The sequence below is a fragment of the Balaenoptera acutorostrata genome, chromosome 14, assembly GCF_949987535.1.
Source record: "Balaenoptera acutorostrata chromosome 14, mBalAcu1.1, whole genome shotgun sequence".
NCBI classification, from domain to species: Eukaryota; Metazoa; Chordata; class Mammalia; order Artiodactyla; family Balaenopteridae; genus Balaenoptera; species Balaenoptera acutorostrata.
The window spans coordinates 52004339-52024449 of NC_080077.1; the positions used below are offsets into that span (position 1 = coordinate 52004339).

Sequence of the window (20111 nt, forward strand, 5' to 3'; positions counted from 1 at the left end):
AAGCATGATGACTACATATAATATGGTAGCCTGGATGGGATGCTGGCACAGAAAACGGGTATTAGGCAGAAACTAAGGAAATCTGAATAAAGCGCAGATCTTAGTTAAAAATAATAATAATGTATCGACATTGGTTTATTAGTTGTGACAAATGTACCAAACTAATATTGGATGTTAACAACAGGGGAAACTTGATGTGGATACCTAACATCAAGAACTCTCTGTACTAGGTTTGTAACTTTTCTGTAAATCTAAAACTATTCTATATTGAAAGGTTTATTTAAAAAAAGAAAAGAAAAAGGGCAAGATATCCTCGAAAACCTCACAACTGCACCCATCCTGCAAGAATCCTCCTGGCTTGGTAGATAAGCCCAGTTAACAGGGATGACCCAGATCCAGTCCTATCTCTGCCACCGACCAACCATGTGACCTGAGCAAATCGTTTAATCTGTCTGCAACAACTTCAGTTCTTCTTCATTGCAGCCATAACATCCAAACCGTCCCTCCCTGATAGGGATGATGTAAGGATGATATATGATAATATACTTCAGGAGCCAGTCACGCTACCAAGTCAGGGTACTCTTACTGCTATTATAAAGCATAGGGTCATCGCCTGGGGAGGGCTCATTCTAATCTGAAAATGCCTCATGTGCAGTAAAAGAGAGGAGTTGATGGTATTTGCCACACCTGGAATAGCACCTGCAGGCCAGATGAGTTTTTATTTGCAAGTTAAAAAGACAGAAGATATTGCCTGCTGCTGTCTATTAAATACAAACCATTCTAAAAGCTACCGTAGTTTAAAAAAAATTGGCAATCACCAACTGTATTTATGTAGAAGATACAAATACATGTGTTCTACCAGAATGTTTTTAAAACATAGAAAGTGAGCAGGATTTCACCATACGTAAATAACCCAAAATAGAGTGTTTCCCGTGTATATGTTCCCATGCAAGGATGCCCAACAGCTCCGGCTGGGCAATGAGCATTAGCAACCATGGGTCATAATTCCGCATTTCTATGACAGCCGCACAGACGCGTTTGAGAGAAGAAAACAGGCAACGTGCTGAGTATCTGATGAGACAAATGTTGCCCATGAGACTATATATCCTGCTTCCCTTTTACTCTTACGGTTTTTAAAAGAATAATGGCATCCCTACGAATGGTTCAGAAATCACATTTCTTTAAAAAGTAAAACACCTTCTCAATAAAGATACGAAGCATGCTCTTAAAACTCACTCTTCAGGGTTCAAAAAGCAGGCAAGTGCAAGGTGGTTCTATTACTGAGTACTCAGACAACTAGATATATTAACTAAAAACTTAAACTCAAGCTTCTTATTGAAAAAACAGGGTGGTCCTGAAGCTCTGTGGGGGCAATGTAGACACTAGCTGAATTACCCCTCCCCTGGCCAGCCCCCTTTGCTCTAGATTTTGGAAAGAGTTCATACCAACACCCAGAATTAACCATGACCAATCATAAGTACCCAGTTATCCTCCCACCTTTAAAAAGCATTTGGAGATTTTTGTTAACGCATTTTTAGTCTCACAATTCCAAACCAAGTAAGAAAGAAAATGAAACACTTTAGAGACCTCCAAAATGTTCTCTATGGATTTTCTAATGGTCATCTATTTCTACAACTCTAAACCCCAACAATGTATGTGTGTAATTTTATAAAATTACAAGCTACCATTGGTTAGAATTTGGAGAGAGAAATTAAGCTTCTGTAGGGGCTTGTGGTAAAGGGGCTGGAATACCCACACGGAGGACCAGAACCACAGCCTGTCAGGGCCCAGGTCCCTAATTGCAAGAGGGAAGAGTGAGAGCCTGCCTGACTACAGCACCGTCAGTTACTGGGCCAGAGGTTTTAGATTCCTCGTCTCTAATCCTCCTAGTAAACCCGCAAAGTTGGTGCCCTCATCGTATATACGAAGGCTCAGACTGAGAGAAATTAAATAACTTACAGAAGGTCACACAGCTAGCGTCTATAAGAACCAAAACTGAAACTTGTTTTCCCAACTCCACTCCAATGCTTCCTCTGAAACCTTTCCCAGGTCTGTCACCAAATTAGACAGAAGTCATCGTGCTACCTGTGCTAACATCTAAAAAAAGAAACATTTAAGAAAGAAGAAGGATACAAAGGCACAATTCTATGACTATAATTTTGTTTGTGAAATAGTTAAGGGTAATAATTTGGTAGGTCTTTCCTAAAAATGTTTTTAAAAGAAAGTCTTCAGAAGAGCAAGCCTGAAAGTAAAGGCTCATCCTATAGCCCACATTTGTGTTTCTTTACTAAGGTGGCCATCGTAGCATTCATCCTAAAGAGAGGACAGTGGTTACCATACAAACCAATATAAACTACCCTTAGATTCTGAAACAAAACCCAACTTATTAAATGGGTGATTAGCTTCAGTGTCCAATCTTCGCTCAATTCTTGTTTTAGAGGTTACTAGTGGCAGAATACATCTCCCTAAGGCATATTACCTACAACCCAACACTCGGACAGGTTTTTCCAGTTCCATTACTAAGACGATGCAAACAAAACCCTGTGTCACCACCATCCTCACAGTCCCCAGCCTTCCGTTTATAAAATCCATAATCTGAAGGGGAAAGGGGGGGCATTGACAAAGGCCAGTCAATACGGCCCCCCTGTCTATTTCTAGCTCAAATGCCCCTCACCCTAATATGGTCAGATACCAGAAATGTATTCTGCCTTTTTGCCTCATAGGTCATGATTCTAATTACCAGGTTCTCTAACTAAATTTCGGTGAAACAGGAAAAGGTGAATAAATGCCAGAGAAAATATCAGAACTACAACGTTTCCCCAACACCTTCCCTGATAACGGAAGTTAATGGTGATATGATTTCTGTAAGATTTCAAACTGCCCCTCCCTCACCTCAATCCCAGGAATGAAGACATGGAATTTATAAAAAGAGACAAGCCAATTATAAAATCTTCTTATGATCTGTAGTTTAAGTTCTCTAAAGACCTCTTCACTGGGGGCTCTAAATTAGTTTCCAATGTACTGTGTGCATTTTAAACTATAAAACTACCATCAAAAATATTCTATGGTTTTCCACTAATTCATCTGTCATACCAAATAGTCTTAAGTTTGTAAGATGTAACATTAGTTTGGGGGTTGAGAGCTGACAGTAAAGGAGGAATAGTTTCATAGGACTAGAGTGATTTTTCTAATCACATCTAAATACACATTTTGAAATACATTGTGAGGCAGACCTCACAATGTTAATTGGCCGGGTGTGCTTTCCTTAAGGCTAAGGTGATAAGGTAAATATAACCAACCAAGACTCCCACTGCTAGAGCTCAGGCCATTCTGTCATCACATTTGGTTACTAAAGGAGCCAATAAATTACTCTAACCCCAACCCAAAACCCTGTAAATAGTTCTGGTTATTTAAATCCACTACTAAGAAATCCAGAGATTGATGAATTACAGCAAACCAAACATCTCTAGGAAGAAACTTTTGTCAGAGACAAATGTGCCAGTTTTTTTCCAACTTGGGCCCCAAAATGTAGAAAACCCTGAAAGCAACTGTAACACAATGTCTCTGAAGAGAGAGCAGAGATAAAAATGAGACGAAGAGTATTCTTATGTCAATCTTCTCTTTTACAAAAAGATTTACACTGAAGCAAAGCTTGCACTGGGGCAGTAAACGCTTTAGGTGTAATTAGTAACAGAGCTGGCAAACCTGTCCTGTGTGACTGCAGCTGCCATTAGTGGCCTAATCCTTCGAGGAGGGATGTGCAGGTACATGAAGGAGGCCGCCTGACGGAACTCACATTTCACAGTTGGGCTGACTGCGGCCGTGTGGGCCAGAGTCTGGAGATCCCTTTGCTTGGCCCTCCTTGAAGAAATCAGCATAAAAGATGACTGTCTTCATCAGAATCCAGTAATTCTTTTTCTTGCTATAATGAAGACAGTCTCCTAATGCAAGATACCTTTATCCCTAATGCTAAAGTGCACAGTCACTACAGTTATGCCAACTGGTTGTGAAGACAGATGGACCCCAAACAGATTAGATTAGATTAGGTGTCGGAGAGAAGCTGCCTGAAATGAATAAGTATTCCACCAATGTTTACAAAGTGGGTAATTCACACATGCAATTTAATGTGGCCAGTGGAGGGAGGCAGGCTTCAATGTCAGCCAGGTCGGAGCTGGAGTCGTGGCCCTGGCATGTGTCCTGTGACCCTGGGCAACTGACTTAACCTCAGTTGCCCCTTTCATAAAACGGGGATAAAACACCCTCTCTGTCTAACTCTAGGATCTTTGGGAAGATTAAATGAAAGTACGCATGCAAATTACTCATCGAGTGCCAAGCACAAAAGAGGCTCTCAACTGTCAGATCCCACGTACGGAAGCAGTGACATCACAAATGTTCACTTACTGTTTTCCGTGCATCATATACTTGAAGCCAGAAGGTGAGAGGGCGGCTCCTTCCAGGAAAAGATTTCAAACTCTTAAAAGTATTTCAAAGGTGCTGTGCCACTCAGGAGTAGCTGGTAATTTCCCAACTACTGCTACCCTATGTCCGCTCCAGCCCCTTCCAACCCATGTTTACCTTGTAAAGACTGCCCACTAACCCAGACACCAGCTGCATGTGCTTCCCCTGGAACACAGAGAGGGTTTTGTCTGGAAGCAACATGTGGTATCAATTTATCTTTCTCAGCAACAGCAACAAGGAATCCACTGACTTTAAAAATAAAAAAGGGAGTTGTGTAATTTAACTCTTAAAGGCCTCTACCTTTCCCTCTCTCTCTCTCTTTTTGCTGTCTCAAAATGAATTATGGTGGTCAACTCCCAAGCCAGACCCATTGCTTCCCACCAAGCAGACTGCAGGCATTGCCCTGGTCCTCACGAGGGATTTCAGTGGGGACGATCTATAAGGCACTGCTTTTAAATCCAGTACTCATCTACCTTGCACACAGGACCAGCATTTCAAGTAGGTCTCCTTGCTTTGACTTGTTGGCACCGACAGTTCAAAATGAGGCCGCCAGAGGCCTGAATCCTAATATATGCAACTGCTGAACAGGAGATGATAAAGGTCACGTGAAAAGCCCAATGGAAATCGTGAGTCCTGGGGAGACCCAGGGGACTGTGTACCATAGCAGAACAACACAGACACACAGCTTCAGCAGAGGGCCTGGGAAGATGCCTCTGATTTATAATGACAGGCTCTTTCAAAGGCAGTTCTCTGGATGATGCCCTGATTTCTCTTACGCATCAGTCTTCCGTCCGGGCTGCCTCTTCGAATCACCTGGGGAGACTTTAAGTACTTACTCATAGAGACTGGTGTGGGTAAGGCCTGGGAAGGTACATCTTTAAAGCTCCCCAGATTATTCTAATGTGCAATTAGAGCTGAGAATCACTGGAATTTCCCCCTTACTTTTCTACCGGCTGAGACTCTAAGATAATGATTCCCAGTCTTCCCAGGTCTGGTGCACAGCAGATGTTCTTTAAGTCCAAGTTTCCACCATTCAGAAGACAAGGATGAGAATCGGGCTCACAGATTAAAGTTGTGTTTATATGTACAGAGTAAAATGGAGAGTTAGAGTAATTTATCAAATAACTGGGGTCCAGATATCTTTTTTCTTTAAAAAAAAAAAAAAAAAAAGGTAAGGGGAAGGGTCCTTGACCTTGCATTGCCTTGTAGATGGTCACCCATTCTGCCCTGTGCCACTTCTCTACCCAGCATGGATAGACGTGGACAGAAAAGAGGGTAAGTGGACTTTCCAAAAGTAGGAACTGATGATATAGGCTGAAGAAGGAATGGGCTGGGACCATAATTGATCCCTGTAATTTTCAGAATCTTCCCCAAATTAGCATGAAACCTCACATAATCTCCTTTATAAAAGACTGTCCTTTAAACAAAATGCCAGAAAGATAGACTGCACAAAAATAACCACTGAAAAAGCCATAACCCAATCCTGAGGTACATATTAGCTTCCATTGTTAAGAATACAGCAAAGTATTACTTAATGAACTTCCCTGAGAAGCAAAGTACATATGCAGATCGCCTCAGTAACAATCACACAGTTTCTCCTTCCTCGACTGTACAAAACACTACATCACCGCACTCACCGCAAAGACCCTGGGTGGGGTAGGGGGAGGGAATACTGCAAAGGGCCAGGTAGTGCCACCATCCGAGGGAGAAGTGTGAGGGCTGGTCCTTCTTATTAGACATTAGACATTTAGCTGTCTTATCCTCTTCTACTACACTTTATCTACTCTGGGGCTAACTTGTTCAAAAGCAAGTATGCAAAGTACGATAGCATAAAACAGACTTGTGAGTTACTCTTTCCGACTATATGGAATCCCAGCTTCTCTGTCTTCAGACAGAGAAGAAAACTTAAACATTCACATACAGGATTGCACAATCAACCCTAATGTGTAAGACAAGGTCCAGGCTAGCTCCAGTCTTACTTTTGTCTAAAACACTAAAAGTTCAAACCATTAAGGGACTTATTTAAAAATACGACGTTCTAAAATAAATAATGTCGGGAATTTGGCTGAAGGATTACATTTCCAGCTAGAAACAAGATTTCTGTTAAATTTGCTGACAATAATCCTCTACCCGCAGAGGTCTCCTTGGAAAACTCACATTTGTTTCACATTTTCATGCAGTAAGCAGCAGGTTCTGGCCCCTCATTTGGAGGAATAAAATAATAATAACCTGGTGATCAACAAAATGAACCCATTCCTACCCAAGCCAAGATACATGAAGCTTTCTTAGGGGAGGAAGGGCTAGGCAGACAATTTGTTCTGTCCCCAATTGAAAAAGAAATCCTAGATGGGAAGAAAGTTCTCTTAAAGAGCTACCACACTATTACAGACAGTTTTGTTGGGTTTTCCAGGGTGGGTTTTATTTTCATATTAACTTTTTAATTTTTTTCATTTAGCGATCTCTTCAAGCCCTTCCACAGCTGTTTCTGCTCTTGGAGGGCAAGAGGGAACATTCCATTCCTCCCAGCCAAACCTGCACTTCCGGCACACAGAGAACCCTGGCAGCCCTGCACCCTCTGCCCACACCCACTCCCTGCAGCACCCTCCCCACCCCACGAACCCCCTGCTTCCAGACCCGTGTCCTCCTCCCCACCACCCGAGGAAGCAGCAACTAAGGGCATGCAGTCAACAGAGGGACAGTCTCCAGAAAGCAAGTCAAAGCTGCAGCATTTGGCCACCCCTGCCCTCTTGCTCCAGGCTTGAATCCTGATGTGATTGAATCTTTTCCCCTTCCCACAAGGAGCTCGGCAAACACACACCTTAAATTCCCCTTTAAGACCATGCAGGACTAGCCACACAAAATGGATGTGTCAAAGGGTTAAAACCCATGAAGTTTCAGCACCTTCTTGAAACTGACTCTGCAAAGTAGAACAAAGTGGAACAGAAATACTTTTATTATTAACATACTTTTCACTTAGATTAAAAAAAAATAAAGCTGCAAGTTTTTCCAGTTTGAAACTGTATTGTGGGTGGAAATGGAGAGAATAAAAGGGCATTGGGAATACACATCCAGAATTCAGGAATACATTAGAGTCTAATCACTTTCATGGCATTATGTAAGTGATCATCAGGGCAGGAAGTTCAGTAAAAAGTTAATACTGTGGAAAATGGAGAGGGCTGTGAAACCCATCTAGTAACAAGCAGCCTTAACTTTACAGTGAAAGAAACTGAAGACCAAAGAGATACAAGGTATACCTGAATTCAATCAGCTAGGAGGTGACAGCCAAGCTGAGACAACTCAGATCTCCTGGCCTTGACATGTTATAGTAATACCACCCAGAAACACCATTAGTCCCAGTGTCTGGATTACCAAAACAACTGAAGTGCAGGGAGCACAGAGAATGGTAAGATCTACCATCCACCCACCCATCCACCCATCCATCCATCCATCCATCCATCCATCCATCCATCCATCCAACTTGTCTGCCTTGCTTTACAACTTGAGGAATAGAAGTCTGTCTCCTCTAACACATACTGAACTCTTTACAACCAGACGCCATGTCTTATTATAGCTTTACCACCTAGCATGGGGCTGGCACATAGTAGGTGCTCAAAAATATTTCTCTAATCAATGAATTAATGGAAGGGGGCAGCAGCCACAAAATAGGCCTGAAGTATACTTTAAAATGAAATGTTATAAAACATGACACCAATGAATGATCCTCAACATGAAAAGATGGAAGTAAGCTTCCATTGTAAAATGTGAAATAGCATCTAGGTTGTTCTAAAGTTGACAAGTCTCAGCCTTAGGTTTTAACTTCAATTATACAACTGAATTTCCAAAACCAAGATGATACAGTCTAGTAAGTAGGCTGAAAGTTCTCTGTAATAATATTATACAGATGGGCAGAAGGATGGTAAGTGGGCTACTCGGGGGAGCAAGGGCTCGACAGAATGGTCTCAGGTCTGTCCAGGGTGTAGAGGTGACTCTCCACCTGTCTCAGGATGTTGTGGAGCCCCCATCACTTGGTAATGTGGTGGGCCCAGAGCGCTCAGAGGCACCCTTGAAACCACAGATAACACAGCTGGTTCTAAGTCTCCTCCAAGCAGGCACAGGGGCAACAAGAGAAATCCAAATTAGAGTCTACTTCACCTGCAATCTGAAGGAACTTACTGTGTTTGGTGCCGACCAGGGCCAAAACTCTGTGCTTGACAAATCTAATCTCATTTTACTTTCATGGCAAGCCTGTCAGAAGGAAACTGAGGGGCAAAGCAGTGACTGTCTATAGGTGGTGGTGCCGGAAATCAAGCCCAAGGCTAACTCCTACAGCAAAGCTCTCACCCCTGCACTGTGTGTCCCTCTAAAGTCATTGAAATGCCCAAGGAGAGAGGCACCATTCACAAGTGACCAAGGAACATGAAGCTTTCAAGACTACACAAACCAGCCATTGAATTAAGTGTTCCCAGCTCTAAGTTTCCGTACGTGGTCCCTAGGACTATGAAAGGCCGGGGCAGGGGGCGGGGAAGGTGGAAAAAGCACTAGCTATGAAACAAGCCTTGTTGGAACTGGATCAGTTTTAGAAATGAGCCTTTTTTTCTCAGACACTCCCCAAAAGGGACACTATGGACATGTCCTACCTTGACCTGGGATCACTATTTTAGGGAACGACCAAACAAGATCACTGCCCTAAACTTTTGAGTGTCCAGGCCTTCCTCAGAGGTACATCTGGTGGCCTCTGTACTCAGGGACCATCACCCCATAACTGAATCAAGCCAGTTTACCTGGTTGTCCCTGGCAGGCCTATTCAAGCCCCCAATAGCTGTCACCCTGCTACAGGTCCTGAAGCCAGAGACATCAGGCAAATGTCTGCTTTGCCCTGGACCTTGCTATTTCAAGGCTTAATGTGAAACAGGGACTCAGCTCTATACTATTTAAAACATGTAATTAGTTTATTATTGAGCCAGAAAAGATTAGCTTGCTTTCAAACTATGTGAATTTTAAAATACGATGCCTTTTGCCTGCCAACTGACAGCACAATCAGGTTACTTCTGTTTAGCCTCAGTCAAAAACTCTGGTAGAAAACTGCTTTAAGGCTTCATATGCATGCTATTTTATTATTTATCTTCTGGCATCAAATCCTGCAGAAACAGAAATCATTGAAAATGCAAGCACATTAAAAGGGTGGATGTGGAAGTGCTGAGTGGGTGAGTTCAACAGCTTGAGAGTTTGACATCTGAAATCCAGGAAAACTGCCTTTCTGTTCTTAGTTTACAATCCCTCCCTTCACATGGAATTCACTGGCTTTAGCGTCACACATACAAACATTGACTGTTTCCAGCTCTTCAGATGTTATGGTTCAGAAAAAGTGGTTTTTTTGTCTTGTTATTTCAAGAGCAACGAATCTCTTTTTGGTAGCTCTGAAATATATGCCAGTGTGTGGGCACAGTCACACAGTTACACATGGGCCCACACCCTGGAAAGACTGGTAGGGGTGGAGGCATATTTTTCAGCTAGGGCAGGAAAAAGTAGGGGCTAGTGTTTACAAAAGAGACACGTGTATAGCATCTGGAAGCAGGCTACCTTCCAAGTGTCAGTGTTAATTATTCTAATAGTCATCAAAAATCAAGGTGTTACTGGTGAAATAAGAAGGAAAAGAAAATAAATGCCACATAACAGAGTATCTCATGTTGGCTACTGCAAACACACCACTGATGGACTTTTTCTTTATGGGAATAAAGAGTACAACAGTCAATTCTGCAAAATGACGCCGGCCTACAGTACCCTCTTTCCACTCCACACCCCAGTGAAATTCAGTTAACAAGGAGTCTCCTAAGGAACTGCTCCCTCTACCTGAAAACCTCACCTGCATGTGCAGCATCTCACTGTACTGGTTTTGCAAGATTTCTTCTTGTTTAAAACCATATGATGCAAAAGTGACTGATGACCAATATAATGATGTTACTAAATGCTGAGTGAATCAACCATTTATTCCAGGACACTCCTGGGTGCCAATTACATGCACAGATGAGCACCAGCCAGCTTGAAATTCCACATGAAATGATCAAATAAAGAAAGAAGAGGACATTTCCACTCACCAAAGAGCCAGGAATTCATTCCATTTTTCTGAAGTAAACATTGATTGAGCCATTCGTATTTTAATTTATAATCTAGGATACATTTTAATTTATAATCTGGGATGTTCTCAAATGTGCAAGTTAATATTAGCACTATTCCAAGTGGGTTGAATATGCATGGGATAAATCTCAATGTGTCTAAAAACCATGACAAGAATGCAGTATTTTAATACTAATATGTACCAGGCTATAATCTTCTTCATGTACACTGCTAGGTAAGCTTGAAAGCACTTAAGAAACTGGAAGCACTACCATCAGTGGTGATATTAATCTATCACCCAAAGGGCAGGCGGAATAATATTCATTGGCAAGGACAGTCACACAAGAGACTAAGAGTCTGTAAGACATAAGCGACTCTAAGTGTGTGGTGGAGAGTCGGGGGTGAGCCCACGCCTCACCCAGCAGGTGTCAGAGTGCTCCAGGGCTCCTGGTTCCCCCACACTCGCTGTCAGTGATTCCAAAGCCACTTCTGAGGATCAGGACCCCTGGGCTCTACAACCGCCGCCTCCCTGGCGGAGTCTGACTTGGCAGGTTTAGCCCTCAGATTCTCTCCCCCAACTTCCTGGGGCTCGTCATCTGGACTTCCTGAAGTTTCTAACTCTTCCCCCTTAGGTTGTTCATTTGCTAATAAGAAATGTGTGTGAGCTCATAGCACAACCAGGTCCTAGGTCTTTCCCTAAGACTTAACAAATCATCGTACGTACGGGGCCCACTGAAACTAATCCCCTCACATCAAGACAAGGGAGGAAAAACACCCAAGAACAGATGTTGCTGAGCCATTTTTAGGTTCAAAGGTAGCTTCAAGTAACACACTTCAGACTCTCTGCGGCATTACGTGGAATAGTATCACCCAATATACCTGTTTCTCCAGGAACAAGTTCATTAGGTTCTTTCAAACAGCCATGACCTCAGCAGTCTCCCCAAGTGAAAAAGATAGCCAAGTCCTGAGGTTAATTTGTGGATAGAACAGGAAATCACATTAAGCTTCTTATAAGGTTAACAAATTCAAGTTGGGAGACGATTCTACACGGGTCTCTGATGTATCTGCACATCTTGCAAGCAAAGTACTAATGGCCTTTAGTGCTGGATTATCTTTCAAGGATGTCTGTATTTGCATAGGAAACAGCCTTGAAAGACAGCGACAGCATCACCCTCCAGAGCAAAGGGGAGATATGCTGACTGCTCATTACAAAAGACTTAGGATCCCCAAACTCAGGGTTCCTCTCCCATTAACAGAACCCACTGCGTGTGCAGGCATCAACCTAGGCTCATCTGTGTCACTCACTCCCATGGGATGCTCGGGAGCAAGGATGGACCTGATGGAAAATATGCTGCTGCTCATGCTGCTTGCTGGGTCACCAGTGAGTAATAAATTCCTTTGCCTCTGACCCAAGAGTCTCGTGGCCAGTAGGGTCAAATCTCAGATCCTTCCAGTTCTTGACAGACTACTGCTTTAGTTTATGAACTGCTGACACGTCCTTAACTGCACCAGATAAAACTGGGCGATTCATCTCTAGCTAACCTTCTTCTCTACCCCTACGTGAATAAGAAAGAACACAAGATAATGGGATGGAGGAAAATGAGGTCACAAGTTAGAGGCAGAGGCACATGGCTCCAACATTTTGAATGTTCTGACCTGGCTCTGCTGAGGACCCGTAGGCTTTATGAAAGCAAACCACTAATACAGGGAGAGGGGCAGGGGGAAAGGAGAAGCTCCTGATATAGTCACTCTACAGTGTTTTGTCTGCATCCGTCACCATCTTTTTCAGTGGTTGCTCAACGCTGCGGTTTGCTTTTAAGAGCAGAGCTGAGCGAGCCGCAGGTTTGGGTTTGTCGCTTCTGCCTTCCTCCTCTACCAAACACAAGAGCAAACCACATTTATGTCCTCCAGGGAACGTTTGCTGAGTTTCTGCAGGGGCCCGATCTCCATCAGGGAGCCCTGGGCCATTCTCAGAGGGAAGAATTTCTCCCTCATCCCCTTGACTTGCCTATGGGCTGCCCCAAATCTAATCCTGATGGAAATGCTTTCAAGGACTTTCTCCTTGCCCCAGTGACTGCTGTTGCCACCTGTCACACAGGCAGAAGCCCAGGGTTCCCTCCTCCTTCCGTGCTAGCTCTCCCACATACATTTTCTTCATTCTTCAGACAGTATCTAGCAGCTTCAGACCTGTGGAAAGGAAGACGGACTAGGCAGTTCCCATGAACCAAGAGCAAACACACGCACACACACATTTATACACTCCAAGTTTTCAAAAGAGAGTTAGTTTTCTAGCTTATTAACTATGAACCAGGAGCCTCTACTATGAAATATAAAAACCTTACAAGATTTCATGCTCTACAGTTTTCAACTACTGATTTAAGCCAGACATGTTCTGGTACATACGAAATTGGTATTTTCTTTTCCGTTCCCTTTCCTCCTGGATAACCTACTTCCATTCTTGGCAAAAGGAGGCGTATATTTTCTATAGTGTTCACGTGCACCTACACGTGCCGGGATTGTTGCCACCCGGCCAAATAATGTGCCCTTTGAGAAATACTTATCAATTAGAGTGCTATAAAGTGGGCCAGCAGTTCTACTCTGCTCACACTGTGTAGTAGTTTGGCTACCAAACATAACAAGCTTTCTTTGGTTCTCTTTACATCAATCAGAAAATTATGTTAATTTGCTCTGATGCTATCTGTGCACCTATGTGGAAAGAATGCGACATCCAGGAGTAAATTAGAGTCAACTCACTCCACTGGGGCAGCAGGTTCCCACACAGACACTCCAGATACTAACATTATACCAGGACCCCAACCTGGGCTCCGGCAAGGGCTACATAAATAAGGAACTACTAGCAACAACTTGCAAGTAGTCAATTTTTAGTGCTTTTCAGTCTAGAGTAGCTGCCCAAAGAATATGGCAAAAGCCACCATTTTAAAAACACCAATTTAAGCTACAGTAAGGTATTCTTACCATAGGAAATAGGTTTTATTTTGTCTCTCTAAATCCATATAGGAGGTCTAAAAATATAAAAAAAAATGATGATTTAAGATTTAGATACCACTTGGACATTTAAAAAGTCCTATAGCTTTTCTGTCCTTCCTCCTGACAGCTCTCTCTTATGTGGCACTATGTTTGGTGATAATTATTAAAATATTTCTTGGGGGGAAAAGGTGCATAAAAATATGAAGAAGTTACATAAGTTTTTAATAGAAGAAAAACTGGGAAGCATTAAATAGCAAAAGAAAGCACAACTACGTCCCTTTTTCTATCCTGACACATGGAAGACTGTCAACACATCTTCTTGAAAGGATAAATGAATTCCCCCTTTATTTTCTCTTTTGAAGTAAACCATGCTGAGTAAGGTTAGCATCTGTAAAATAATCCAGGAAGTCCAGCATTACAGAGGTAGACACTCTTCTCCCAGGTTCTCCATCTCCAAGGAAATCTACCTTTAGCATTGAAAATCACAGTAAATAAAGTATCAGATTTAAATAAAGTTAAGACATCTGCCGTAAACTTCAGAAGCACTTAGAAATTCAAAACGTGGATATTATTCATTTTATTAGAAATCATACTCATGCTTCAAGTGAACTGTACAATTCAAATACAGTAGGAGAGAACATTTTGTTTTTAATTAAGATTCATGGATTTTTTTTTTTTTTTTTTTTTGGTAACTGGGAAAATAAACCTTTTGACTGATTGGCAAAAGTATTAAGTGGGTACAAACTTAAAAAATCAGTATCTATTGATATTAAAAATGTAAATAACCTTTGACTTAGTAGAACAGACCACTCCATTCTCCTCTTCTTCCTTACCACAGAACACTGATTTTTAGGTAAGCACATGGCTGCCCAGAAAAAAAAGAGACGAAATCCTCCAGCCTTTCTTGAAGTTAGATGTGGCCATGTGACTTAGTTCTGGGTGACGATATGGAAGTGGGAGTTCTGTGGAACTTTCAGCAAGATTAAAAGCAGCTGACTCAGATGAGAGACATTTTTGTTCTGCTTTTCTTCTTCCTGTTGGCCTACATCTAGATGGACCGACCACAGGGGGAACCTTGAGGACGAAAACCACCTGCTAAGGTGGGACAGGATATAAGAGGAGACTGATGGTCAATCAGTTCTTAGAGTGACCATATCACCCCTAGACTTCTTTTACATGAAAATAGTTCACTATTAATTTTGGGTTTCCTGTTATACATAGTCAAACCTAATCCTAACTGATAGACCCAGAAACTCTATTTTTAAGAATTAATCTTACTGATGCATCCTTCTACACACACACACTCTCTCTCTCTCAACTTTTGCATATATTAGATTGATAACAAAAAATAGTTGATTACAAAATTACAATTATTAATAATGGTAATGAGAGGTTTCTAATCACATCAGGTAAACATGCAATAGAAACACCCAGCAAGAAAGGCCATTCTGTGCCTGTCTCCCATCCACCTTGATGTACGTGTCATCATGCACTTTGAAGGTGCTTTTCAATGAATGATTGTGTACATGCTGGACACTGTCATCCTTCAGTGGTACAAGGCTGGCAGAGCAAACAGTGAACCTCACAGCCTCTTCTAAAGTTTTAGAAGTTCTGATACGGAGGCCACTAAGGAGAGGAGCTCAGCACATTGCAAGTGAGGAGGCTGTATCATGGTCAGGCTCTGAGCACTTCTTGTTTTGGATACACCTGTATTTCAAGAGAAAGAGCACTTTTGCAGCTTCAAGACATAAAAATGAATTGTGGGAATTATGGCTCAGAGAGACATATGGTCTCAGCTTCTAGGAATTAATTTTACAGTAATATATAAAGCTATTTCTACCAATCGTGGGAATTATGCAGGGCCACACCTTAGCAATGATTTTTACAAACCTATCAGAAATAACATCAACAGCCAGTAAGCAAAGAATATCTACAACATGCCAAAATGTTCTAACTTGGACAAAGGCTTGCTCTCCTGACTTTGGAGCAACATGAAATGAGTGGAAAGTAAGGCAGACATAGTGATATACCAATCTCCACTTAAGCCCAGAGCATTAAATCCAAAAAGTAAAAATGCTATCTAATAAAATACCAACAGTCTCATATCTGGACAGTGTGGGATAACATCCAGTACGAGTATTAAAAAAACAACAACAACTCTCTATTCCCACTGAACCAAATTGTGGTCAGTTATCCCTAAAATGAATTTTCAAAAATCAGGGAATGAGTAAATGAAGAAATCTATCACAAAGCTATTCCAATATTCTGAATAATGAATGCTACACAAGAATAGAAACTTTATTGCATTAAGATACCACATGACTGTCTCAATTTTTCATGTCTAAAGGCTGGATATTAAAAATTGCATCTATGAAGGCCTAATAAACAGGGCAGCATTACAAATGTTTAATTATGCTGCCTAATTTCACCAATATGTAAGAAAAAACATGCTGGGGAAAGAGTCTTGAATATTCCCAGTTAGGTATGCACTATGGGTGGTAGTCTTTGACTGTTGGTGAAAAGGGAGCCATCCCCAGGAGAAGAAAAGATGGGTGATTTACTCTGAGGAAAGGAGCTTACTTAGTAATTGACATCTTACATACATTTCACTGATAAATAATACATAGTTACTCTCCAAGCCTGTGTGGGATGTAAAGGGTTATTTCAGAGTTTAAACTGTCCCTTTCAACATCTTTTAACCTCTTCGTGATATGCTACTGAGTTCATTCCTGGCACTTCATAAACAAACTCATCAAGTCTTGGCTCTGGAAAGGCGGTTTGTGGCATCAATATCCTACTAGAGGGCAAGGCCATTGGGCCAGGACCACCAACTTCTCTGGTGTCTCCCTTGAAACTCCTAGCACAGGGCTGGGCACTCTTTGTCATTAAACTGCAACCACCCTGATTTTAAAGGGAAGAAAACCCCTCCAAATCACAATAAATGTTTAATGGACTAACAGCTGTTTTGGAAAGTGATTTTAGTTTATTAACATTTTGTCCTTAGGTATAAATGTCCTACATCAAGTCCCAATTTCCTTTTGCTTAGGGATTTGAGCAACCCCCCCAGGACGTTCCATCCTGATGGCTTCCCCAGCACTAGCCACTGGTGCTGATGTTAGTCTTCTGATCGTTAACTTTGAGGATGCTATCACTTGAAGATGACCGTGGCTAGAGGTAAAAGGGAAATGGCACAACCCCTTAAGACTCCCCCTGACACAGAGGGTGGATCTAGGGTGGCAGGGGGTGGAAGGAATAACAACAAAGGGGCAGCCTCTCCCACCAGCCTCATCTGAATTGTCAGGGCTGGAGCAGTGGAGGAAGAAATAGAGGGGCCTCACATAACACACAGTCATTCAAACAGGTATTTACCGAGGTCCTTTCATGTACCAGGTAAACAAGACAGTCCCTGGTCTCATTCATGGATTTTACAATTTTGTGGGGTGAGGGGGAGACAAGGGATAGACAGTAATTAAAACAAATACATACATAATTACAAATTGTGAAAAGTGTTCTGAAGGAAAGCAACAGGGTACCATGAGAGAAAATAATGGGGTGGGTTGGATGGGCCTAAGATTTAGACTGAAAAGTCAAGAAAGACCTATGAACTGGAGGATGCGCAACCAAGCAGTGAAAGTCATCAGGGTGGATGCGTTTACCTAAAGAGAAAAAGGAAGAAAGAATCTGAGATGTTCGCCTTGAAGTCATGCAACATGAGGTCAGGTAGAGAATGAGGACCCAAATGAACAGGAGCCACCAGACAGGAGGGAGTGTGGTGGTCATGACTGTGAGAATCTCCCAGAAGGAGACAGCAGGCACCGCTGAAAGGTGCAGAAAGAGGAGGAGGTGAAGACTGTCCATGAGCGTTGGCAAGAAAGAGGTATCCTTGGTGGCCTTGGTAACAGCAGTATTGGGAGTGCTAGGGGAAGAAGCTAGGGAAGATGCCAGCAAGGGATAATAGATAATAAATCACAATCGTAAGTCATAACATAATTAAAGAGGTAACATTTATTGAGTGCTCATTACGTACTAAGCACTGTTCTAACAATGGCGGTCATATTATCCCCCATTTTGCAAATGAGAAAACTGAAGCCTGAGGAAATCTGCTCAAGACTGGATGCTGTGCATGGGGGGTCCAAGATCAGGTCTCAAGGGGTCTGGCTCGAGCCCAAACACTATGCATCAAAGGGGTGAGAGGGAACAAGACCCAGGGCCTGTGGGCAGGGGCTGGCACTGTCCTGGCCCTTGAGTCTCATGCAGGCCTTTCCCAGCAGAGGACATGGCTGGGCAGGCTCTACTGGGTACAGTGGCCACAGGACCATCCTTCCACCTTGGGAAAATAATGACTATCTAAGGAAGGGTATATCCCAGAGTAAAGCACTTTGCAATCTCCCACTTGCTTTTCCACTATTCATCAGTGAGACCCCTGGAAAGTATTTCCACTTAGAGACGCCCTGAGGGGCGAACAGAGCTGGAGTCCATGCTGAAGTCAGGTCTTACTGCCCCTGCTCCACACCATAACTCAGCACACTTCAGCTCTGGACCACACGCTTTTCATCAACGGGCCCCACCGCCACAGGCTGGGCAGGGGCAAAGCAAAGCAGAGCACACTGGATGTATTCTCTCCCCTACAGTTTAGCCAGAAAGGAGAGTTGAGCAACGAGGAGAAACTGTTGCACTGCTGTTGAGCGGTCCTTTCAATGCATAACCAGGAAAATAAACATACGGACATAAGCAAAACAGAGCAGCTGTGGATTTCTTCTGAGGTCTGCTCATCTTGTTTTCAGGACCTGGCATTCCCACCACCTTTACCTCCACCTAGCACCATTTTTAGGTACTTGGGAGGGTGCGTGCCAGTTCTGAGGCGACCTAAATGGTCAAAAACAGTAATTTAAGTAAGTTAGGGTCCTTGGGTGGCCTCCCCAAGCCTTCCTGTCCCCTTGCCCCTTCCTGGTCCTTTCTGCCCTCAGACAGTTTAATGTAGACTAAGTCTGAAAACATCAAGCTGGCCCTGGATAAAGAAGTTACTTGTTGCTTACACAGTAAAATGACAAGAATGAAAGAAAAATGAAGTCATCCTCTGTGGAATGGCACTACACAAGAACCAAGGTGAAATAAAATTCCTCCTACAGTAAAGTTTTCGTAGAGATTACCAAAGGGTGGGGAAACGAGAGTCTGGAAGCCTATTTAACATTGTATGAGTTAGTCTCTAGATTAGGAAGTGAAGAGCATGTAGAAATTCTTTAGTTAGGAAGTTTAGATGCACCTATTGGATCATGTGAAACATGCATTATGTTCTGGAGTCTTACAAATGAGCTCCACCTGTATGCAAAGGACTAAAAACAGCCTGCAACAATAACGAAGACTGAAGTTGCATTAGTTGGAGATCAATGAGCCGTGGGACCAGTAACTGGACTTCCTGCTACTCAGACAGGATCAGACAATCCTACCTGTAACTCTTGCAGCAACTGTCCAAAACAAGGCAAGTTAAGAGTTAAAATTCTAGTCTCAGCGAAAGGACTAAAGTAACTTAGAGTGCAACTGCTGCCATATGCAAATTATTCTAATTTTCCAAAATCTTTGTTAATTGCTAGCCTTGAATTGGGTAAAAGCTGTTGAGCCTTTTTGTTTTGTCTTCAACTTTTCTTTGATTACCAAAGTCATATATGCTTATTCTAAAAAACTAAGAAGATCAGAAAAGTGTGAAGGAGAGAAAAAAATCTCATAATCGGCCCTCCAGACACAACCTTTGTAGATTCTGCCATCATTTTCTATAGTTTTTGTTTATATGAATGTGAACATCCTGCACGCTATCCTGACGTTTTCCCCAAATTGATGTTATATTTATAATAAGCAGGGCCTCTTGTCAATAAGCCCTCTTAAATGTATTTCTTAAAACTTCAATGACCTGTATTATTCGTTATTGAGTTGGGTACTGCTCTCAAGGTCTGAATTATTAAGGTTTTTTATTTCAAGTTTCATATACTCTTGCATTCTTCTTCCCAAATTCCACGCAGAAGGCAGAACATAAGCATGCAGGATGCTCTTCCAGTTGGCCCACTTGTATAGACAGGTCTTTATTTTTGGCTGCAGTGGGTCTTCGTTGCTGCGCGCAGGCTTTCTCTAGTTGCGGCGAGCAGGGGCTACTCTTTGTTGCAGTGCGTGGGCTTCTCATTGTGGTGGCTTCTCTTGTTGCGGAGCATGGGCTCCAGGCCCGCGGGCTCAGTAGTTGTGGCTCATGGGCTCTAGAGCGCAGGCTCAGTAGTTGTGGCGCACGGGCTTAGTTGCTCTGCGGCATGTGGGATCTTCCCGGACCAGGGCTCGAACCCGTGTCCCCTGCATTGGCAGGCGGATTCTTATCCACTGCGTCACCGGGGAAGCCCTAGACGGGTCTTAATACAAGGAATGGCATCTGTATTCAAGGTATAATGAAAAGTTTATCCTTTACAAGCAAAGTACATGAGGGATTTTGGTTGTAGGGTACTACTTATTCTGTCTTTTTGGGGACAGCTCTAGACCCACCGCACACAGCACACCTGAGCATGTCCTCCACC

General features: G+C 42.6%; 1 protein-coding gene across 3 annotated transcripts in view; it reads right to left on the reverse strand.

The window, feature by feature from the left end:
• FOXO3 (forkhead box O3) overlaps positions 1-20111 on the reverse strand; it is a 119626-nt gene that overhangs the window by 21998 nt on the left and 77517 nt on the right. The window contains exon 2 of one of the 3 annotated variants that reach the window (XM_057527591.1): positions 7320-7375. The exons of the other annotated variants lie outside the window; for them this stretch is intronic. Within the exon in view, the coding sequence (XP_057383574.1) occupies positions 7328-7375 (48 nt within the window). The 3' untranslated portion in view covers positions 7320-7327. Of the gene's footprint in view, positions 1-7319; positions 7376-20111 lie in introns of those variants that run through there. 3 annotated transcript variants of the gene reach the window in all.